General features: G+C 45.9%; 2 protein-coding genes and 2 long non-coding RNA genes across 6 annotated transcripts; 1 reads left to right on the plus strand and 3 right to left on the minus strand.

Moving 5' to 3' along the window:
- Window positions 1–1,315: 1,315 nt before the first annotated feature.
- On the minus strand, window positions 1,316–3,450 carry LOC130540217 (uncharacterized). Its single transcript, XR_008954334.1, has 2 exons — window positions 3,105–3,450; window positions 1,316–2,854 (listed from the first exon to the last, which is right to left on the minus strand). It is a non-coding gene; the product is annotated as an uncharacterized LOC130540217 (long non-coding RNA).
- Window positions 3,451–6,267: 2,817 nt separating this feature from the next.
- Window positions 6,268–11,150, minus strand: nubpl (nucleotide binding protein-like). 3 transcript variants are annotated; one of them, XM_057059204.1, is made up of 12 exons: window positions 10,599–10,772; window positions 10,007–10,151; window positions 9,682–9,716; window positions 9,252–9,342; window positions 8,874–8,913; window positions 8,702–8,792; window positions 8,526–8,619; window positions 8,252–8,337; window positions 8,046–8,166; window positions 7,445–7,527; window positions 6,844–6,933; window positions 6,268–6,764 (listed from the first exon to the last, which is right to left on the minus strand). In XM_057059204.1, exons 1-11 carry the CDS (start codon window positions 10,725–10,727, stop codon window positions 6,847–6,849), a joined length of 1,002 nt encoding a protein of 333 aa, XP_056915184.1. In that variant the 5' UTR covers window positions 10,728–10,772; the 3' UTR covers window positions 6,268–6,764; window positions 6,844–6,846. The 3 variants fall into 3 exon arrangements, with proteins under 3 accessions (XP_056915184.1, XP_056915185.1, XP_056915183.1); XM_057059205.1 differs by lacking the exon at window positions 10,599–10,772 and adding an exon at window positions 11,011–11,150 and having other exon boundaries at window positions 6,268–6,933; XM_057059203.1 differs by having other exon boundaries at window positions 6,268–6,933.
- dtd2 (D-aminoacyl-tRNA deacylase 2) lies at window positions 11,002–12,642 on the plus strand. The gene is made up of 3 exons (XM_057059206.1): window positions 11,002–11,220; window positions 12,077–12,146; window positions 12,244–12,642. Exons 1-3 carry the CDS (start codon window positions 11,110–11,112, stop codon window positions 12,561–12,563), a joined length of 501 nt encoding a protein of 166 aa, XP_056915186.1. The 5' UTR covers window positions 11,002–11,109; the 3' UTR covers window positions 12,564–12,642.
- A 2,074-nt stretch (window positions 12,643–14,716) lies between these two features.
- On the minus strand, window positions 14,717–15,829 carry LOC130540216 (uncharacterized). Its single transcript, XR_008954333.1, has 2 exons — window positions 15,247–15,829; window positions 14,717–14,986 (listed from the first exon to the last, which is right to left on the minus strand). It is a non-coding gene; the product is annotated as an uncharacterized LOC130540216 (long non-coding RNA).
- Window positions 15,830–24,193: the final 8,364 nt, after the last annotated feature.

The raw sequence follows: 24,193 nt of genomic DNA on the forward strand, positions 1-24,193 counted from the left end.
CTCTCTGTAGCGACTCCCTCTCTCCCTCCTTCCCCCTCCCTCCCTCTCTCTCCCTCCCTCCCTCCCTCCCTCCCTGCCTCTCTCTCCCTCCCCCTCTCGCTTTCTCCTTCCCTCTCTCGCTTTCTCTCTCCCTCCCTCTCCCCCCCTCCCTCTCTCTCCCTCCCTCCCTCCCTCCTCACATTCAAATCTTACCCAGCTCTACCTTTCCATTCACTCCTCTCTGTCCCTCCCTCTCTCTCCCTCCCTCCCTCTCTCTCCCTCTTTCTCCCTCCCCCCCTCTCTCTCTCTCCCTCTCCCTCCCTCCCTCCCCCTCCCTCCCTCCCTCCCTCCCCCTCCCTCCCTCTCCTCTCCCTCCCTCTCCCTCCCTCCCCCTCCCTCTCTCTCTCTCCCTCCCTCCCTCCCTCTCTCCCCCTCCCTCCCTCCCTCCCTCTCTCTCCCTCCCTCCTCCCTCCCTCCTCTCTCCCTCCCCCTCCCTCTCAGAGCTTACCCAGCTCTACCTTTCCTCTGTAGCTCCAACACCTGTGACCTTAGAAAGGCGTTTTAGTTTCACAGCATGCAGATGATCTTCACAGTCCTTCAAGCAAAACCGTGATTATTGGAGGTCAGAGGGGACGTTTATACCAGCAAACTCAGCACAGACCTGCAGCAGGACTGTGGACGTGAGCTCTGGTGAGTCCTGGTGAGCTCTGGTGAGTCCTGGTGAGTCCTGGTGAGCTCTGGTGAGTCCTGGTGAGCCTGGTGAGCTCTGGTGAGCTCTGGTGAGTCCTGGTGAGCTCTGGTGAGTCCTGGTGAGTCCTGGTGAGCTCTGGTGAGTCCTGGTGAGCCCTGGTGAGTCCTGGTGAGTCTGGTGAGCCCTGGTGAGTCCTGGTGAGCCCTGGTGAGTCCTGGTGAGCCCTGGTGAGCTCTAGTGAGTCCTGGTGAGCCCTGGTGAGCCCTGGTGAGTCCTGGTTTAGCTGTTGCCAGCAGTTCTTTGTGGGTCCTCGCGTGACAGGTGACTCAGGTGTTAGATGATGAATAAATGTACAGTTAAAATCAGCCGTCACGTTCACGCTCGTTTCCCGTCAGTCCAAAATTGTCCTCCTGTGTGTTTATAGACGTGTAATAAATGCCTTTCTATGTCTCAGCTCAGTAATGGTCTTTATTGGCGTGAAAGTGAGATGAGCCACGTTTCCAGATCACTGAAAACCCGCCCCCCGCCCTGCTCATCTGTCCCTCTTTTATCTTTCTGCTCTGTCCCTCTCTCTCTCTCTCTCTCTCTCTGTCGGTCTGTGTCTCTCTATCACGGTCTGAGCTGTGATGTAATCATGTCAGGGAATTTATTGTCATGAAAACTCTTTAATCATGGATGTTGCCGCTGTTCCCCAGCAGGATTTGCATCTTTTTTTATACTCAAATGTGCTTTGATGATCCAAACGAGCCTTTGAAGCTGCGTTTTCCTGCTAAAACAGCTCCGATTCTTTTCACCTGTCTTCAGGTTTCCTGCTGGTGACGGTGCCATTTTTTATTAAATTCTAATAGCTCAGTTCTTGAGGTCTGGGCTGAGAGGCGGAGGGTTCCTGGTTTGAGCCCCAATGCAGACAAAACATGGAAGGTGTTCTGGTAGTAGGGGAAGGTTCTAGAACACCTTCAGATCACTGCTGATGTGCCCTTGAGCAAGGTACCGAACCCACAAAGGGACACAACTGTAACAAACACACACAGCCAATTAGCATCTATTAGCATTGCAGGTGTTTGGAGCCAAAAGCGCAGCAGGATTCAGGTAACCAGGAGACGGCGGACGAAGGTGGTCGGCCCGGTGGACTGGACTGGCCGTCGTCGCGTCTGGACCAGTGACCTCTATGAGGTCGCGCCCCAGATCACTGAGGTGTGCCCAGACGCCCGCTGTGGCTTCAGTGCGGCGGCTGCTCAGGTGTGTGATGGTGCAGCTGAGACCGTCTGACTGAGGACGCTGCTGGAGTCAGTGAGCAGAAAGATGATGAGGCTGGACCTGATTTCACAGAAGACACGTCCAGGGTCTGTCAGTCATCAGACCAGCTGCTCACAAGATGTTTGGATCCTGGAAAGGACACAGGATTCATCTCTGAATTTGCTCATCTGCTCCTCAGAAAATGCGGAGGAGAAACCAAGACGACTCAAACGGGTCCCTCACTCATAAAAGCAGCGCTCCAGGCGTTCGCACATACCACAGTTCCTTTTTTTTTTTTAACCACAAGAAAACCTTCTTATTACTCGGTCGGACTGCGAAGCCTCCGGGGACAGAGGGAGAGAGCTCTGAGAGAGACGTGGACGGGACTGGGAGGACGTTCTGTCCTATCCTGCAGCTCTGAAGGGGAGAGATTCAGCTGCCGCTTCAAACACTGGAGCTCCCGTGAATCAAATTCCCGTTTGATTCACGTCTGTCACCAGGATCTGGTCTGGGTCTCTGCTCCCGTCTGCTAACATCAGCCCAGTGGTTGTTCTGCTCCTCCACTGCCTCCTGGCTGTGGCGGCCTGCCCGCTGAAAGCTCTGGGGGCTTTAACAAACCGGGCCCGATGCTCCTGACGCCTCTCTTTGATCCTCCCCCCTGCAGCCGCGCAAAGCAAGCTGGGAAAATGGCGCCGTGCTGCGAGCACTCACAAGTACACAGTGAAGAGCCGCACAGAAGCTGTTTTATCTTCTGAGATTAAAGTCCACAGCAAAGTTTACTTCCTGTAACGGTCTGAGGGCCAATAAAAGCATAAAATCGTCTTCACCTCCTCTGGAGCAAAAATAGCATGAAGCCAGCGGGGGCGTGGCCACCAGGGGCGGGCCCAGCTGATGTCACACGCGTGGGCGTGGTCAGATGGGCGGAGCCAAATGTGTTCCATATCAAAGCTGTGATGGAGAAAACTTACATTGTGGAACTCTGAGCTACGTATCTTCCACTGAGATTTAAACTCTACCAAACCTGTCACACACACATATATGTCACACACACACACACACACACACACAAACACACACACACACGTGCACGCACAGGCACCCTTCTTAGCTGAGCCCATTTGACTTCTCACACTTTTCCCTGCAGACACTGGACGCATGGAGACGTCCTCTCACCAGGAAGAAGAGAGTTCGACCTCACCTGTCCAGGTAGATGCAGGCCAGAATCAGTCAACCGGGTCCAAGACAGCAGCAAACAGCCGCCATCCATCAGGGACAGAGAACAGGGGACCCAGAGAGGACACAAGACCTCTGGTGAAGGGGTGGAGACAAGACACAGTTAAGGAACGTAAAGAGGGTGTGGGGTTGTCATGGTAACAGTAAACTGTTGTGGGTGGAGTTTCCGCTGCATTTGTGCGGCAATAAAGAATTATGTTTGTTTGCAGATTAATCTGACTAAATCCATCCAGACTTGGAGACGTTATTCCTGTTCCAGGATCAATATAATGACACTGATAAACACTAAAAATCGCAGCTCCAGAGATAAATGTGGAATTTGAGGCTGATTTTATTTTAGAAACAAAAAATGTATAACATGTAAATCGCCTGTGGAATATTGAGTTCAAACGGAGGTGTTATGAACAACTGTTTTTTTTTTAAAAAAAAAGGGTGGAAAAAGTAAAACTGGGACGTGAAAATATTAAATGAATTACACGTGAGGAAGGAGAGGAAAAGATGAAGACAAACAAGGAGCTGCTGACAACAGAACGCAGAACCTTCAGCTCCCACCAGCCGCTAACATTTCAGAACGTACTTCACTTCACCTATATCGCCATGGCAACCTGGTTTTAATTGAAGCTGGAGGCCGTTCTGCATCCTTTCATCTTCAACACACACACACACACACACACACACACACACACACACACACACACATACATTCAGGCCATTCTCCATTATGGTTTTAATCTTTCTGAGGTATTTGGGGTATTCACAAAATGTTACCGCAGACCTCCAAGGACAAAAACAAAGAAAGAAACATCAAAAAGATAACAGAGTCACAGACGTCAATGATTCACAAGGTGTTAATGAGAACCGAGACCTCGAGTCATTTCAAAGAAGTAGAGAAATGCTGGAGCCAGCCACCAGGGGGCCTTTAGGCTTCAGTCGCTCTTCATTCTGATACTTTAGGTGCCGGCAGAAGCTCTGGAAGCTTCAGAACAGATTGATAAAATGTGTGATTATGTAGAAACTTCAGGTGAAACCACGGAACTAATCTGGTCATCTTTCATTCATTCTGATGGAGCTTTAAATTCTTTAATGATTCATGACACTCAAAAAGCCTGACAACAATATGTGAATCACACCGCCATCACATGGGCGCGTTAGCCTAGCTTAGCAGCAAAACTGTAAACATACATAGGTGTAAAACGTAGTTTATGTTTGAGTAGAAAGAGGCTCAACTGTGGGCTCATAATACTGTATGAAGAAACTGCAATTAAACCGCACCGATTCTCTGTAAAATGATAAATTATTCAGAGACACAAACGTCTGAGTGGCTGGCTCGAGGCTGCGGGACTCAGGTGAACCACACAGCTTATTATCACACGCGCACGCACGCACGCACGCACGCACGCACACACACAGTGACAAAGGGTGGTTTCATCTCTTTAATGGATCAGAGATCCTGTTTTGTCCTCCATGTTTGTTCTGGACACCAGTGAATCACACTGGCATGATGGGAAAGGGACGGGGAGCGGCGTTCATGCCTGATTTCCTTGGATAATTCATTTAATCAACCTCTGACAAACACGTATGAAGACGGGAAAGAGGAGCGTCACAGCTTTGGTGAGCTCCTCAACCCGAGCCCCTCAGTGGCCCCCTGGTGTCCGGCTGCATTGTAGCTAATTAGATTTCCCAAATAAAACGTTTCATTTTCGGTTCTGGTCCTGACATTAATATTTACTGTGTCGAAACGGCTCTGTTCTGACAAGATTAAAAACTGTGACTGTATCTCAAAGGGGTCAAAGGTCATAATAGCTGACATCTCGTCCACGCTGAAGGTCAAAGGTCAAGGAGAGTAGCCATTCACAGGTCACGGTGAGCTCAAGAGTTTCTTCAAGGTAGTTTCAGACCTTCACGAGGACTCGGACCAAAGGGTCGATCGTTTGTGTGAGACACTTGTTTTGGGTTTGTGTGAAAACATGAAACACACAGTTTCCCAGCATTGACTCACATCAGGGTTTCATCACGTTCCCTCGCTGTAATTGGCTGAAGGAGCATTTTGTCCGTGTGAATCAAAGAGCAGCCAAATACAATTCACCCCTTTTTCCCAGAAAAGGCCAAAGAGACACACACACACACACACACACAAATAATGTTGCGTGCCTAACCTCAGAGGAAAGTTGGGACCTTTAAGAGTCACTAATGAACGAACCGTTTCTTTTTTAAAAACAACCCAAACACATCAGCTCAACAACGATGACTATGGAAGAACATCTGGGCCCGAGCTGAACCTGCAGGACCCTGAATTCTAACGCTGGAGCTGTTGTCTGTTGTGGAGCTTCCTGACGCAGAGCGCTCTGGGGCGAGTTCGCTGCAGTCACAGCAGTTTGGAGCCACTGGAGCTGGAGGTCACCGGATCGTCCGGGGCCAGACTGGAAGACGCTGGTCCAGGCAGACGGGAATGTTGCAGCGGCTACTGTGCGTGAAGACAGAGGAAAAGCCTGCGTGCGGCCGCCAAACGTCTCAGCGGAGGAGCAGAAAATAATGGAACCACAGTGACACAGCAGAATTGCTACCAGCTGCGTTGTCATGGCAACAAAGCAACGGCTGGTCCAAGGTCAGCGAGAAGTGGGCGTGCATGCGGCTCGAGGAGGGTTCGTCCAAATAAGTGACGGTTTTCAAAGCTCTCCGACACGTTTACTTACTGATTCCGGTCGCTTGGCCACCGACACTCAACAACATCACACGGGGTTACAACAGGCGCCGTCACCTCTGACCTCCTGGAAGGTCATTATTTTGTTCCGAGTGAGGAATAAAGGATCCCTTTAGCTCCTTCGGCGTCACCACTGAGAGCACCAACATGAATAATGTATCAGATTAAAATACATTATTGATTTAGGTAAAGAAACTGTATTTTTAACTTCTTGAAACAGAAGCTCAAGTTTGACCTGATTACAGCCTGACAAGGAAACAATACGTTTTAGAACATTAAAGAACATCAGCAGAACATCACTACCTTGTTGTGTAACCACCAGCTATGTTTCTGCTTCACCAACAACAAAAACACAACACTTGGAAGATCAAAACCTCTTCTGTTGAAGAGAATTCCACTAAAAACACCACAGCTTACAGTGACGAGCTTTGATTCCTTTCATCTTTATCCACATACAGGAAGTTCTTTGATTCAATGTTCATTTTCATTCAACAAATAGAGAAGATGTAAGGAGAAAAAGGTGTGCTTGAAAAGGATTTGTGGTTTACTGAGAGTAAATACAAGCTTTGGAGGCGCGTTTGTTAGAACCGCCTCAGTTGGGGGAGAGCGCCCCCTGCTGGAACACCAACAAATGATTGAATGGGTCGATCCGCAAAAAGACAAAATTCAAAAACAAAATGGTTTTAAACACATTGATGCATTTAGTTTGTGTTCCATGTGACAAACTGGGTTTATATCAAACTACCGGAGTTCTGTGTTGCTCCATTTATCGTCTGTGACAGATAGTAATGTACAAGAGATGTTTGAAAAGAAACCTTTTGATTGTTATACATTCATCCAACTGCCGACACTAAGATTAGCTCTCGTAGTCTGTGTGACAGAAGCTGTTAGGAGATTTCATATGTCGGCATCACCAACATCATCCTGGAGAGACAAATAAAGGATTTGATCTTCTGGATCTGGATCTTGGAGGGAATCATGAGCTGAAATGTGCCGTCCTCACTGTTCACTTCCTTTCAGCCCAATCAGTCACTTCCTGTAATTCCTGCAGTTTCTGGACCACAGCCGATGCCACCTTCCTGTAGGCTTCAGCCTAGAGAGGGAACACAAACACATGAGAGGAGGAGAGGAGAGGAGCTGAGAGGACATGAGAGTGGAGGAGAGGAGAGGAAGAGAGGAGAGAGAGGAGAGGAGAGGAGAGGAGAGGAGAGGAGAGGAGAGGAGAGGAGAGGAGAGGAGAGGAGGAGAGGAGAGAGAGAGAGGAGAGGAGAGGAGAGGAGAGGAGAGGACATGAGAGTGGAGGAGAGGAGAGGAGAGGAGAGAGGAGAGGAGAGGAGGAGAGGAGAGGAGAGGAGAGGAGAGGAGAGGAGAGTGGAGGAGAGGAGAGGAAGAGAGAGGAGCTGAGAGGACATGAGAGTGGAGGAGAGGAGAGGAGAGGAGAGGAGAGGAGAGGAGAGGAGAGGAGAGGACATGAGAGTGGAGGAGAGGAGAGGAAGAGAGAGGAGAGGAGAGGAAGGAGAGGAGAGGAGGAGAGAGAGAGGAGAGGAGAAGAGAGGAGAGGAGAGGAGAGGAGAGGAGAGGAGAGGAGAGGAGAGGAGGAGGACCTCAGCGCTGTCAGGAGAAGAGATGACGATGGGCGTCCCTCTGTCTGATGTCTCTCTGATGTTGAGGTGAAGAGGAACGTCTCCTGCAGGAAGACAAACTGAATCAATCAGGATGATCTTCCTCGAGCTGCCACCTGCTCTAATGATCAGGGGAACATTTTCCCTCTTCAGGAGCTCAGAGCCATTTGGACACTGATTTCCTTGGATAATTCATCTAATCAACCTCTGACAAACACGTATGAAGACGGAAAGAGGAGCGTCACAGCTTTGGTGAGCTCCTCAACCCGAGCCCCTGTGGGGCTCTGTGACCCTTCCCGTTCCTACGGTGATGGACAAACCGATCGACACAGGACTGATGTTGGCAGAAGACGCTGCCATCTGCAGCTAAAGGTACAGGCAGGAAGGCAGACACGGCGGAGCAGTTTAAAGAATAAAGCTTTGAAGGATTTGGGCCGACACTCACCTCAATAAATAATGCAAATATCATTTAGAATGAAAGCAGACACACAGAAAATACTTAAGAAAGCCATTCCTGAGGTTTCTCTAATTGCTCTCAAATTAAAATTGGCTTTGAAAATATTGACGCAGTGGTTGTACAGACCCAACACCTGGACCCCCAGGCTGTCGGCGAGCTTTCGGGCCCCTTCTGAGCCAAAGATGTGTGTCTGGTGCTGACAGTTGGGGCACTGGAAGACGCTCATGTTCTGCACCAGGCCCAGAACCTGCAGGAAGACGGGATGTTGATCATGCAGCAGCACGTCCCGTGCTGGGTTTGGGATGAGGATTCAGGCTTCAGCTCAGAATTACCGGCACATTGACTTTCCTGAACATCTCAGCTCCTCTGCGAGCATCCAGCAGGGCCAAGTCCTGTGGCGTCGATACAATGACGGCACCTGACAACACGGATGCAAACGTTAACGACGCGAGATCAACCTGTCTGTCCGTCCACCCAGACTGGAGATACTTGTGGGTGTCTGTTTGTATCTGTTTAAATCCACCGTAAAGACTCAAAGAGGTCGAACTCATTTCATCAGTAAAAACTACAGAAAAACGTTGGGTGTTCTTAATCTACGGGTCGGACCTGAAACTGGGATGTTCTGGGAGATGGACAGTTGAACATCACCCGTCCCAGGAGGCATGTCCACAACCAAATAGTCCAGTGGTCCCCATTCCACCTGTGAGACACACACAGACACACAAACACAAGTGGAGCACAATCCATCAGAACTTCGGTGGGTTTTCCTGAGGTTGTCTGACCTGGCGGAGCAGCTTCTCGATGGCCGACATCACCATCAGACCCCTCCATACGATGGGAGCCGCCTCCTCCACCAGGAAACCCATCGACATGCTGCCAATGAGGACAGCACATTAAAGAGGCGGCTGCAGGAGACTTTTAAGACACCTGGGATGGCGTGACGGGCAGGCTCACCAAGGAACGCCGTAGTTGGTGAGTGGGATCATCAGGTTGTCTGCAGAGGTTGGGAGGGGGACCAATTAAGAGATTTAATAAGTTTATCCTCACTTTCCCCCCAGATTAACAGAACAGGAGGTTTGGACTACAAACATGGCCGCGGTGGCTGGAACATCAGCAAACAAAATCATTTCTTTCTTCATGCAGCACATTTTGAAAGCTGCATATTAAGTTAAAAAATTTTTAACATTTACAATTGCCCTAAAATACACTTAGGGACTTGTGGGAGCATGAGTCTGAACTATACATAGCAGCTTTTTACAGTGAATGATGTGTGTCGTTTTCTCTCAGGCCTAAAGGGTTAAACGTCTCACAGAAAGCAGGAGATCGACATACTGTCAGAAAGCTCCGGGTTCCCCTTCAGGTTCATCAGTTTGGGAATCGACGGGCCAAAGACGTCAACATCCAACAGACCGACGGACTTGGCCTGAGATGATAAAGAATGACTTGGACATGGACTGCATCCCTGACCGGGCAAAAGCTTTTTCAACTCCAAGTCTGCACTCACCAGTTCACACACACATTCACACACTGTTAACATTGACTAACTCAGCCAAAACACAGCTTTCTAAGGACTGGAACCCTCTGACCTTCGCAGCCATGCTACCACCTCAGCTACAGCCAACCTCTCCCAGGTGTGATTTAATTCAACATTCAGGAACATTCGGGACACACACGGCACTTTGCTGAACCAGTATAACATATGTGCGAGTGTACACTGAGGTAAAAGAGTAGGAATGAAAGTTGAATGCGAGTCTGTCCTCACCGGATCGTTGGCCAATAATCCAAGAGCCAAATTCACTGCGAATAAGGAGAGAGAAAACACAAAGTCAAAACAAGTCATTTTCTATTTATATCGGTTTTCTGTAATATATCATCAGGAAATAGTATTTTAATTCATGCATGCCTATAATACATGTACATATGCTTATGTTGTGGATCTTATTATCTTGTTAATTACATTGCTATTACCTGCACCAAGAAAGTTATGTGTTGTTTTTTCTAATTCTAAATAAATGTGAATTGCGCAATCAGTTGAAGAGCCCACAGTTTGTAACAAAGACCACAGATTTTGGGTTTTATTTGCACACCTGCAGTGGTTGATTTTCCAACACCACCTTTACCCGAGGCCACAACTATGACCTGCTTCACACCTGCAATGGGCTTCTGTTTGGGGAGGCCTTTGGCCATGTGCTGTTTCTGCCTCTCCTGCACAACCTTGCTGTCCACAGACCGCTGCAGCACAAGACAAAGAATATTATTGGTTAGATTTATTTAGGGACAACTTATATTCTTAACCATTTTAACTGTTGTTGTGTTGCATTATAACGGAAATATTTTGCATAATTTGCAGGTTTTTGTCTTCAAGCTGCAACAAATCCAAACAAAAACAAGCAAACTTCCGGTTTGGGTTCCTCTCATCTGGCATATTATGTACAATTTACGGCGTTAAAAATGACCATATTATTTTATTAAATAATTACCACATAAGTAACATTAATGGGCCGTCTAAATTTTTGCATCGTTCGACTTTTACTTTTTCATTCTACTAATACTGCTTTTAAATTTAAATCAATTTCCGGTTTCGCTACGTATTTTTGATTAGCTTTAATGTATCAGATGACTGTTTTCTGTCTAACCTCCCTATATAGGGATACAACGAAAAATGAATATTAACCTCACCTGACAGCGTATAAACTGTAAACAAGAAGCAATTCCGTTATTCATTTCTGTTGGTGTTCGTGAGGCTGAAGCTTTATTCGCAGAAAGCCGAAGTAAATGAGACACTCGGCTGTATGTAAACTGCGCCATGTTTAGCTGTGGTTCCTCGGCTCCGCTAGCTTCGTGAGGAACAAGCCTGCGCAAACGATTCTCCATAATTTCTTTTATTTTACTTCTTGATCATCAACTTCTGATTTTGTCTAATCTAAATGTAAAACTCAAAACATGTTTAGATTACGCCGTACTTAATCTCTGGTGTATTAGTTACAAATACAAATGCTCACAAAGCTTCGCTAATGCTTAAACTAAGATATTGCGAAAATATAGCGCAACATTGAGCATTTAAAGCAGAATACGGAAGTGAACGCTTTACCTAGTTGGAGTGGAGTTCCGGCATTTTCAGTCTAAACCCGGTCCGAACGTCTGGTCTGGTTCGACGGTGCGTTTGGTGCAGTTAAAAACCTCCGTCCTAATGTCAGAGAAGGATCGGGCTCCTGTGGCCCGGACGGTGCTGCAGCAGTGTTTGCATGCCAGACTTCAGGTGAAACCAGCAGGGGAAAAATCCGAGGCTCAGTTTGTTCAGGTAACTGATGTAATGTTGCACTAATTACCCCAGGATGAAAAATAAAATAGGATGGTTAATTGATCTTTTAAGAATTTCGACTTAGTTGAAGCATCTGTCGGTTAAACCTCTGGTCTTCTCAGGAATGATGCCACAATCGTTGCATGCCTGGATTTGGGAATGTTTTAGGATTTTTCTTTGGAGCTCTTCTCAATTTTTAGACAGATATTTTCCGGTCTATCTAGAGATGTTTGGGTTCTAGTTGGGGTTACTGTTGTTTTTCTAAAGGGCATAATGGATTTGTCCTTCAGACACTCCTGCCTTGTGATGCTGTGTGGCGAGGGTCATTGCCTTTAGGTCTCCTCTCAGCTTTACCCGGTCACCCAGCTGCTGAACCACCCCCACGGCCTGATGCTGCTCCCACCAGGCTTCACCATAAAGATGGTTTCCTTCAAACATGATGTCAGGAATTAAGGCCAAAGCGTTCAATCTTGGTCCCACCACACAGGAGAATCTTGTTTCTCACAGTCTGAGAGGCCTTCAGGTGCTTTCAGGTGTCCTTAGGAGAACCTTCTGTCTGGGCGCTCTGTCATAAAGTTGGTAGAGAGCTGCAGTGATGGTTGATCTTCGAGAACTGTCTCCCATCTGCACCCAGGACCTCTGGAGCATAATTAAATGTGGAATAAACCTTGTTCTTGCACCTCATATATACACCAACTTATTGCCAGCTGAATCACCCCATAAATGCTTTATCTTGTGAATAGCAAGAAGTAAATGTACCCCTTTAAGTTGGTTGTGGATTTAATTCTGAAATTAAAGTTGCATCAGATGAACATCAGATTTCACGTTATTGATCAGACGTGTCTCTGTCCGTCAGATCGACCGAGGGATGGTGATCCACATCTGCTTCTTTAAAGGAGCCACAGATGACATCCTGCCCAAGATGGGTCAGTGACCTTTGGCCTTCCATCTACACAAGCGCATACATGTTCACTGCAAACACAAGTTTGAGACCTAAACACCGTGCCCTCTTCACCCCCGCAGTGTCCACGCTTCTCAACCTACGACTGTGTGAAGCTGAGTCGGGGAAGATGGTGTCAGTGTTGGAGCTTCCTGGCAGTCTGCTGATTGTCCCCCAGGCCACCCTTGGTGGGAAGGCCAAAGGTCGCGTCATGCAGTATCACAACAACATCAACAAGGAGGATGGGCTGCGGCTCTACGGCTCCTTTGTCTCTCTGTGTGAGAAGGAAGTGGCGCCGGCTGCTGCTGAAGCTGGAGTGAAGGTGAAACATGGGACATATGGCAACAGGCAGGTGTTGAGCCTGGATACGAATGGACCTTACACGCATTTGATGGAGTTCTGAATCTGTCCCATTTTAATATGATGAAAGACTCTCTTCAAATTGCCTTTGATTCAACATTAAAGCAGCTACAAAGTTGTTACCCTGTGGGCAATGCTTTATAGTTTTTAAGTAATGTGCAAATGTTATTTTACCTTAATAATCAGTCATAATGTTGAAGTCGATCCCGAAAGGTGACTGGAACTCAGGCGATGAGGATTTTCATGACAACAGCACAAAGACAACAAAAGTGAAGCAAATGGACAGACATCAGGACAGAAGAAATGAGGGTGAAGAGCTATTAGAAGAGGATCGTGACCTTCTCTCCTCAATTGATGAATTAATTAAGGAAATTGAGTCGAATTTGCCTGACCCAAATAAACCCACTAGTTCATCTGAATCAGAAGATAGCGATTGGGAAACCATCCAGGAGGCAGTTAATGAGCAAATCGATCTAGAAATGGACATCAAGTTTCTCATTGAGGACTATGAAAGAGCTCATCAGGATATTTTAGTTGGCAGAAATGATATGAGCAAATTATTACAAGAAATTAAGGAAGAGAAACAACAACAAAGTGCTGAATCTTCTGATGCCCATGAAGCCAAACATCTGGAAGTCAACGCAGAACCTCCACAAGGGAATATTTTAGAGGACAAAGAGCTACAAGAATTCTTCAAATACTGCAACGGACCCTTTATAGCTGAACCCCATATAAAGACACACAAGTCAGAGCTTCTATCAGAAGAAAAGCTCCAAAACCTCAACCGAGAGGAATGTTTGAACCTGCTGACACGATTTGAAGCAGAGCTTCAGCAAGAGAAGAGCAAGAACAAGACTGCCCAAGAAGAACTGGATAAGGTAAAACTTTCAAGTGCGGAGGAGATTCAAAAGCATAAAACTGAGCTGGATAATGTCCGACAGCAACTGAAGAGTCTTCAGTGTGATCACCAAAAGACTATCAAGGAACACCCAGACCTTTGCCAACAAGAGCTGAAGAAGACCAAAGCTGCATATGAGGAACAGCTTCAGAATCATAAAGAAGAGCTCAAAGATTTCAAACGAAAGTATGAGATTCTTCAGCGGGACCTCAAGAAAGCCCAGGAAACAATTGAGAGGGAACAGCCCAGTGCCGAAACTCCTCTAGAGCAGGAGCTTCAAACCTGTAAAAAAGATCTCCATCAATTCGAAGCAAAGTTTGACAGTTTCCGGGCTGACCTCGAAAAATACAAAATGGATCTTCAGTCTTCAGAGTCCAGTCTTTTCATGAGAGGCCTGGCGAGTATGGAAATCAAACCAGGGGATGTTTCAAAGCTTTAAAAACGCAGAGGAGAACGTCAGAAGCAGGGTCCTGAGTCTCCAGAGTGAGCTACAGGAATCAAGAAAAGAAACCCAGCAGGAAAAGAAATTGTGTGATCGTCTCCAGAAAGAGAAGGACACCATTCGGCTAGCATATAAGGAGCAGCAAAACCAGCTGAGTTACACCAAAATGCACTTTGAGAGCGTTCGTGCTTAGCTGGACGATTACAAGACAAGGAGCGAGTCAAAAACCGAAGAGACGGATCATCTCAGGAAGGACCGAAGAAAGAAGGTCAAAAAATCCCACAACAAGGACCGTGAGAAGGCTGACAGTGATACTGAACTAGAGCCTTGGAACGACGAGAAGAAGAGACATGGTAAAGATGTCAGCGCGCAGGAAGGAAACAATGGGCCCGATTCACCAAGATGTTCTTACGAATCTTCTTAGATTCTTTCTTAAGTTGTCCTTAAGAAGTTTTTTAAGAAAACCCTATGTCGGATTCATCAACGCATTCGTAAGCCCCAGAATTGTTCGCAGCTGTGTTCTTAGATTGATGAATGCCATCTGTTCGTAAGTTGAAAGCGCGTGCCAGGTGAGTCTAATTAACATACGATTAGCATAAGTCACCGCCCACTAATGCCCATAAAAGGAACTGCAGCAGGACCCTGTAGACGGAGCAAAAAGCAGCCAAATGCCCAAAGCTTGCCTCTCCACGCCTGATTTCTGACGCCGTGTTGAACAATCAAGAAAGGATGGCTAACACGCTTGATAAAATTGCCTCAACCCTGATGACTATAGCCAACACGCTTAAAGAAATCAACGAGAATGTAAAAAAAGAAGAATGTAAAAAAAAATAAACGTGTAAAAGCTGTGCTCGGATTGTGACAATAATGCATTTTATTCACAAACGGGCAATTAATCGCGCTCGAACGTGAACCGCGTGCCTGCAGTCTGGCCCCATCATTGCGTCAGGACGCACATCCTCACGGGGTTGTGGCTCTGTGTCCAAACACATCCAGCGCCCCTTTAACATGCCGATGGTGCGTTCAATGGTGGAGCGACTGCGCGCATGCATCTGATTGAATAAAACTCCTGTGGAGTCTGAGGGTTGGTCAGTGGTGTCAACAACCAGGGCATATCCTCGATCCCCTAATAAAATAAATCAAGATAAAATCAAATAAAAAGACAGTTTTGGCATGGTTTCCAATTTGGTTGATTAATGTTAAGTCATTGGCACATTTACGTAATTTTAAAATTCTCCGTAAATCACCAAAAATAGGAAATAAACAAATAAATAAATAAATATGACAGAATTATCATTGTAATATTGAATTTTATTGAACTGCACAAGAGAAGAAAACACAACCATGCCAACATGTCGGCACTGAAATGTGCGCAAGAGTACTTACCTACGAATAAATCCAGGATAAGAAGAAATTGGTGAATGCCACAATCTTCGTCAACTGTTCGTAAGTGGGACTTAAGAACAAATTTGTTCGTAAGAACGCTTCGTGAATCTGGCCCAATGTCTCAGAGCTGCTGACGGAGAGGAAGAAACGGAAGAAGCATCGTAAAAACAAACCAAGCACAGAAAGCGAGCAGAAAGCGGGCGAAAACGAAGACCCGCAGACATCTCGGCAGACCCAAAAGACTAAAAAGTCTGCATTTACTAAAATGTGCCACTTTTTGGGGTGGAGGAAACATAAAAAAATGGAAGCCGAGCAGACAGGAAGAGGTTCTGGTGAAGGTCCGACGAAGACACAGACGTTCACCTCGACAATCTTTACGAGATTTTAAACCAATGAAAAACAAACTGCCTGAAAGTGGGAGATGGACAGTGTGCGAATAATTATTCTATTATTATCGTTTAAATGCATTTGTATGTTTAGCACCTCAGTAGATAAAGAAGAATCAGAGTGTTTTTCACTTCTCTTGTTTTAATACACTTGTCCAGAGCACCAGATTTACTGTGAGATTATCTGAAACCTTAAAAGCGTCTAGGGAGGGGGTGAAATTCCACAAAGCTAACGAGCTGATGTGAATCCTGCCCAAGATGGGTCAGTGACCTTGGCCTTCCATCTACACAATCGCATACATGTTCACTGCAAACACAAGTTTGAGACCTAAACACCGTGCCCTCTTCACCCCCGCTCAGTGTCCCACGCTTCTCAACCTAAGACTGTGTGAACTGAGTCGGTGAAGAGTGGTGTCAGTGTTGGAGCTTCCTGGCAGTCTGCTGATTGTCCCCCAGGCCACCTTGGTGGGAAGGCCAAAGGTCGCGTCATGCAGTATCACAACAACATCAACAAGGAGGATGGGCTGCGGCTCTACGGCTCCTTTGTCTCTCTGTGTGAGAAGGGAAGTGGCGCCGGCTGCTGCTGAAGCTGGAGTGAAGGTGAAACATGGGACATATGGCAACAGGCAGGTGTTGAGCCTGGATACGAATGGACCTTACACGCATTTGATGGAGTTCTGAATCTGTCCCATTTTAATATGATGAAAGACTCTCTTCAATTGCCTTTGATTCAACATTAAGCAGCTACAAAGTTGTTACCCTGTGGTCAATGCTTTATAGTTTTTAAGTAATGTGCAAATGTTATTTTACCTTAATAATCAGTCATAATGTTGAAGTCGATCCCGAAAGGTGACTGGAACTCAGGCGATGAGGATTTTCATGACAACAGCACGCACAAAGACAACAAAAGTGAAGCAAATGGACAGACATCAGGACAGAAGAAATGAGGTGAAGAGCTATTAGAAGAGGATCGTGACCTTCTCTCCTCAATTGATGAATTAATTAAGGAAATTGAGTCGAATTTGCCTGACCCAAATAAACCCACTAGTTCATCTGAATCAGAAGATAGCGATTGGAAACCATCCAGGAGGCAGTTAATGAGCAATCGCATACTAAATGGACATCAAGTTTCTCATTGAGGACTATGAAAGAGCTCATCATGATATTTTAGTTGGCAGAAATAATATGAGCAAATTATTACAAGAAATTAAAGAAGAGAAACAACAACAAAGTGCTGAATCTTCTGATGCCCATGAAGCCAAACATCTGGAAGTCAACGCAGAACCTCCACAAGGGAATATTTTAGAGGACAAGAGCTACAAGAATTCTTCAAATACTGCAACGGACCCTTTATAGCTGAACCCCATATAAAGACACACAAGTCAGAGCTTCTATCAGAAGAAAAGCTCCAAAACCTCAGGCGAGAGGAATGTTTGAACCTGCTGAAACGATTTGAAGCAGAGCTTCAGCAAGAGAAGAGCAAGAACAAGGCTGCCCAAGAAGAACTGGAGAAGGTAAAACTTTCAAGTGCGGAGGAGATTCAAAAGCATAAAACTGAGCTGGATAATGTCCGACAGCAACTGAAGAGTCTTCAGCGTGATCACCAAAAGACTATCAAGGAACACTCAAACCTTTGCCAGCAAGAGCTGAAGAAGACCAAAGCTGCATATGAGGAACAGCTTCAGAATCATAAAGAAGAGCTCAAAGATTTCAAACGAAAGTATGAGATTCTTCAGCGGGACCTCAAGAAAGCCCAGGAAACAATGAGAGGGAACAGTCCAGTGCCGAAACTCCTCTAGAGCAGGAGCTTCAAACCTTAAAAAAGATCTCCTCAATTCGACAGCAAAGTTTGACAGTTTCCGGGCTGACCTCGAAAAATACAAAATGGATCTTCAGTCTTCAGAGTCCAGTCTTTTCATGAGAGGCCTAGGGAGTATGGGAATCAAACCAGGGGATGTTTCAAAGCTTTAAAATTGCAAGAGACGAACTTCAGAAGCAGGGTCTGAGTCTCCAGAGTGAGCTACAGGAATCAAGAAAAGAAACCCAGCAGGAGAAGAAATTGTATGATTGTCTCAAGAAAGAGAAGGACACCATTCGGCTAGCATATAAGGAGCAGCAAAACCAGCTGAGTTACACCAAAAGCACTTTGAGAGCGTTCGTGCTCAGCTGGACGATTACAACAAGGAGCGAGTCAAAAACCGAAGAGACGGATCATCTCAGGAAGGACCGGAAGAAGGTCAAAAAATCCCACAACAAGGACCGTGAGAAGGCTGACAGTGATACTGATAACTAGAGCCTTGGAACGACGAGAAGAAGAGACATGGTAAAGATGTCACGCGCGCAGGAAGGAAACGATGCCTCAGAGCTGCTGACGGAGAGGAAGAGACGGAAGAACCATCGGAAAAACAACCCAAGCACAGAAGCAAGCAGAAAGCGGGCGAAAACGAAGACCCGCAGACATCTCGGCAGACCCAAAAGACTAAAAAGTCTGCATTTACTAAAATGTGCCACTTTTTTGGGTTGAGGAAACATAAAAAAATGGAAGCCGAGCAGACAGGAAGAGTTCTGGTGAAGGTCCGACGAAGACACACAGACGTTCACCTCGACAATCTTTACGAGATTTTAAACCAATTTAAAACAAACTGCCTGAAAGTGGGAGATGGACAGTGTGCGAATATTATTCTATTATTATCGTTTAAATGCATTTGTATGTTTAGCACAGAGTGTTTTTCACTTCTCTTGTTTTAATACACTTGTCCAGAGCACCAGATTTACTGTGAGATTATCTGAAACCTTAAAAGCGTCTAGGGAGGGGGTGAAATTCCACAAAGCTAACGACTGATGTGAATAAAAAGGAAAGAGGAGGAGTAGATTCATTAAGCTAACATACTCCTCCTCCTGAAGCCAGGTCTCAGTAAGACAAAATAAATCAATGTGATGATCCGCTATCAGGTCGTGCACGAACAGGGATTTAACACAAAGAGATGTAAATTTTAACAGTCCACACTTAATTGTGATATTAGTTTCTCCAACTTGTGTTTTAGTATTAATTTTAATTAGATTATGGTGATTGACCGCTCCCCTGCTCTGTGCTCGGTGAACTTTTAACCGTGGAACGAAACAGACTACCTCGATAGCGTTAAAAATATTATTGTGGTGGATGAGGGTTTTATGGAAGCGGCAGAGAGGTGTGTAAGACTACAACTCTGCATCCTGGTCTGGACCCTGGTTTGTCAGGTCACTTCGGGTCTAATAAATTGCCGAGTTACTAGAAATGAGAGAGCACCATCCCGTGTGGGATGGACACCGTCTCTCCTAATCAGACAAGGTTTTCCCCCAAAAACTGCTCCAATTGCCTACAAAGGACACCTGGTTTTTGGGGCACCACCGTGACGGCCAGCGACGAAATGCGACTAAACATTCCAACGCTGGCCAGATTGGGGAGGGGACCAGAGAATGCGACGGAGTCCGACATCGTTTTTGCGTACTTGCACACCGACTCTATGTTAATTTTGGTGACCTCCGACTGACGAAGCCGGGTGTCGTTTGCTCAATGGAATAATAACTTTACTGAATTTACGTTTACTTCTCGCCAGCAGCTTTAGATTGGCGTCTATGTCGCCCGCTCTGGCCCCCTGAATGCACTTGACTATGGTCGCTGGAGTCGGCTTCACGTAAAAAACAGAGTCGCCAATTGCCAGAGTCGTTTCTCAGCTCACGGGTGTGTCGCCGAGTGGGAAAAAAGGGTTAGCCACGGGAAGAGGTTGGTGGTGCACCGTGGGCCTTTGGTTTGGGCTACGCTTCCTGCCAACCGTCACCCAGCCTCCCTTGCTAGCTTGCTGCTGCCGGGGGGCCGCTAGCTGTAGCTACACTAGGCAGCGCCGTAGCAGCTACCTTTCCCTGGCTACCTGACACAACTCCAAGCTGCGGAACCGTTTCTCAGCTCACCAAGTCTCAGTCTCGCCTCCAAAGCCATTAATAAACTACACTTTCTGCACCTATTTCCTTCACTAAAGGAGGCAGAGGAGTAACTAAACATTTCACACACTGAACAGACACAGACACCGGGTGAAACAGACGGTGAGGCCATGCTAGTACTAATGATCGGTCGAATGGGTGGAGTCCTGTATTTGTTTAACATGAATTATTTCTCCTTGTTGTTGTCGAGTGACTAGAATTTCCCGAGTATTCAATTTTAAAAAAAACGTGAATCAACACACACCCACAACGTGCACCAACGAACACTATTTGAGAGGACAGGAAGTGACGCAATACATTACCCAACGAAGTTTCTGTCACACTGGCATGATTATGACATCACGTAACACAGTAGTAAAGGCTTCAACCATTAAAGGCCCATTTTAATATGATCAGACTCTATTGAAATTGCCTTTGATGCAACATTAAAGCAGCTACAAAGTTGTTACCCTGTGGGCAATGCTTTATAGTTTTTAAGTAATGTGCAAATGTTATTTTACCTTAATAATCAGTCATAATGTTGAAGTCGATCCCGAAAGGTGACTGGAACTCAGGCGATGAGGATTTTCATGACAACAGCACAAAGACAACAAAAGTGAAGCAAATGGACAGACATCAGGACAGAAGAAATGAGGGTGAAGAGCTATTAGAAGAGGATCGTGACCTTCTCTCCTCAATTGATGAATTAATTAAGGAAATTGAGTCGAATTTGCCTGACCCAAATAATCCCCACTAGTTCATCTGAATCAGAAGATAGCGATTGGGAAACCATCCAGGAGGCAGTTAATGAGCAAATCGATCTAGAAATGGACATCAAGTTTCTCATTGAGGACTATGAAAGAGCTCATCAGGATATTTTAGTTGGCAGAAATGATATGAGCAAATTATACAAGAAATTAAGGAAGAGAACAACAACAAAGTGCTGAATCTTCTGATGCCCATGAAGCCAAACATCTGGAAGTCAACGCAGAACCTCCACAAGGGAATATTTTAGAGGACAAAGAGCTACAAGAATTCTTCAAATACTGCAACGGACCCTTCATAGCTGAACCCCATATAAAGACACACAAGTCAGAGCTTCTATCAGAAGAAAAGCTCCAAACCCTCAACCTAGAGGAATGTTTGAACCTGCTGAAACGATTTGAAGCAGAGCTTCAGCAAGAGAAGAGCAAGAACAAGGCTGCCCAAGAAGAACTGGAGAAGGTAAAACTTTCAAGTGCGGAGGAGATTCAAAAGCATAAAACTGAGCTGGATAATGTCCGACAGCAACTGAAGAGTCTTCAGTGTGATCACCAAAAGACTATCAAGGAACACTCAAACCTTTGCCAGCAAGAGCTGAAGAAGACCAAAGCTGCATATGAGGAACAGCTTCAGAATCATAAAGAAGAGCTCAAAGATTTCAAACAAAGTATGAGATTCTTCAGCGGGACCTCAAGAAAGCCCAGGAAACAATTGAGAGGGAACAGCCCAGTGGCGAAGCTCCTCTAGAGCAGGAGCACCAAACCTGTAAAAAGATCTCAGACAGAAGTTTGACAGTTTCCGGGCTGACCTCAAAAAATCCAAAATGGATCTTCAGTCTTCAGAGTCCAGTCTTTTCATGAGAGGCCTAGGGAGTATGGGAATGTCCTCAAACCAGGGGATGTTTCAAAGCTTTAAAATTGCAGAGACGAACTTCAGAAGCAGGGTCCTGAGTCTCCAGAGTGAGCTACAGGAATCAAAAAAAGAAACCCAGCAGGAGAAGAAATTGTATGATTGTCTCAAGAAAGAGAAGGACACCATTCGGCTAGCATATAAGGAGCAGCAAAACCAGCTGAGTTACGCCAAAATGCACTTTGAGAGCGTTCGTGCTCAGCTGGACGATTACAAGACAAGGAGCGAGTCAAAAACCGAAGAGACGGATCTCTCAGGAAGGACCGGAAGAAGGTCAAAAAATCCCACAACAAGGACCGTGAGAAGGCTGACAGTGATACTGAACTAGAGCCTTGGAACGACGAGAAGAAGAGACATGGTAAAGATGTCAGCGCGCAGGAAGGAAACGATGCCTCAGAGCTGCTGACGGAGAGGAAGAGACGGAAGAAGCATCGGAAAAACAAACCAAGCACAGAAAGCGAGCAGAAAGCGGGCGAAAACGAAGACCCGCAGACATCTGGGCAGACCCAAAAGACTAAAAGTCTGCATTTACTAAAATGTGCCACTTTTTTGGGTTGAGGAAACATAAAAAAATGGAAGCCGAGCAGACAGGAAGAGGTTCTGGTGAAGGTCCGACGAAGACACAGACGTTCACCTCGACAATCTTTACGAGATTTTAAACCAATTTAAAACAAACTGCCTGAAAGTGGGAGATGGACAGTGTGAGAATAATTTCTGTTATTATCTTTTAAATGCATTTGTATGTTTAGCACCTCAGTAGATAAAGAAGAATCAGAGTGTTTTTCACTTCTCTTGATTTAATACACTTGTCCAGAGCACCAGATTTACTGTGAGATTATCTGAAACCTTAAAAGCGTCTAGGGAGGGGGTGAAATTCCACAAAGCTAACGAGCTGATGTGAATAAAGGAAAGAGGAGGAGTAGATTCATTTAAGCTAACATACTCCTCCTCCTGAAGCCAGGTCTCAGTAAGACAAAATAAATCAATGTGATGATCCGCTATCAGGTCGTGCACGAACAGGGATTTACACAAAAGAGATGTAAATTTTAACAGTCCACACTTAATTGTGATATTAGTTTCTCCAACTTGTGTTTTAGTATTAATTTTAATTAGATTATGGTGATTGACCGCTCCCCTGCCCTGTGCTCGGTGAACTTTTAACCGTGGAACAGAGACTACCTCGATAGCGTTAAAAATATTATTGTTGGTGGATGAGGGTTTTATGGAAGCGGCAGAGAGGTGTGTAAGACTACAACTCTGCATCCTGGTCTGGACCCTGGTTTGTCAGGTCACTTCGGGTCTAATAAATTGGCCGAGTTACTAGAAATGAGAGAGGCACCATCCCGTGTGGGATGGACACCGTCTCTCCTAATCAGACAAGGTTTCCCCCAAAAACTGCTCCAATTGCCTACAAAGGACACCTGGTTTTTGGGGCACCACCGTGACGGCCAGCGACGAAATGCGACTAAACATTCCAACGCTGGCCAGATTGGGGAGGGGACCAGAGAATGCGACGGAGTCCGACATCGTTTTTGCGTACTTGCACACCGACTCTATGTTAATTTTGGTGACCTCCGACTGACGAAGCCGGGTGTCGTTTGCTCCGAATGGAATAATAACTTTACTGAATTTACGTTTACTTCTCGCCAGCAGCTTTAGATTGGCTTCTATGTCGCCCGCTCTGGCCCCCTGAATGCACTTAACTATGGTCGCTGGAGTCGGCTTCACGTAAAAAAACAGAGTCGCCAATTGCCAGAGTCGGTTTCTCAGCGGGTGTGTCGCCGAGTGGGGAAAAAGGGTTAGCCACGGGAAGCGGTTGGTGGTGCACCGTGGGCCTTTGGTTTGGGCTACGCTTCCTGCCAACCGTCACCCAGCCTCCCTTGCTAGCTTGCTGCTGCCGGGGGGCCGCTAGCTGTAGCTACACTAGGCAGCTCCGTAGCAGCTACCTTCTCCTGGCTACCTGACACAACTCCAGACAACTCCAAGCTGCGGAACCGTTTCTCAAGCTCACCAAGTCTCGCCTCCAAAGCCATTAATAAACTACACTTTCTGCACCTATTTCCTTCACTAAAGGAGGCAGAGGAGTAACTAAACATTTCACACACTGAACAGACACAGACACCGGGTGAAACAGACGGTGAGGCCATGCTAGTACTAATGATCGGTCGAATGGGTGGAGTCCTGTATTTGTTTAACATGAATTATTTCTCCTTGTTGTTGTCGAGTGACTAGAATTTCCCGAGTATTCAATTTTAAAAAAAGTGAATCCAACACACACCACAACGTGCACCAACGAACACTATTTGAGAGGACAGGAAGTGACGCAATACATTACCCAACGGAAGTTTCTGTCACACTGGCATGATTATGACATCACGTAACACAGTAGTAAAGGCTTCAACCATTAAAGGCCCATTTTAATATGATCAGACTCTATTGAAATTGCCTTTGATGCAACATTAAAGCAGCTACAAAGTTGTTACCCTGTGGGCAATGCTTTATAGTTTTTAAGTAATGTGCAAATGTTATTTTACCTTAATAATCAGTCATAATGTTGAAGTCGATCCCGAAAGGTGACTGGAACTCAGGCGATGAGGATTTTCATGACAACAGCACAAAGACAACAAAAGTGAAGCAAATGGACAGACATCAGGACAGAAGAAATGAGGGTGAAGAGCTATTAGAAGAGGATCGTGACCTTCTCTCCTCAATTGATGAATTAATTAAGGAAATTGAGTCGAATTTGCCTGACCCAAATAATCCCACTAGTTCATCTGAATCAGAAGAGCGATTGGGAAACCATCCAGGAGGCAGTTAATGAGCAAATCGATCTAGAAATGGACATCAAGTTTCTCATTGAGGACTATGAAAGAGCTCATCAGGATATTTTAGTTGGCAGAAATGATATGAGCAAATTATACAAGAAATTAAGG

The sequence above is a fragment of the Takifugu flavidus genome, chromosome 16 (assembly GCF_003711565.1).
Source record: "Takifugu flavidus isolate HTHZ2018 chromosome 16, ASM371156v2, whole genome shotgun sequence".
Lineage (NCBI taxonomy): Eukaryota > Metazoa > Chordata > Actinopteri > Tetraodontiformes > Tetraodontidae > Takifugu > Takifugu flavidus.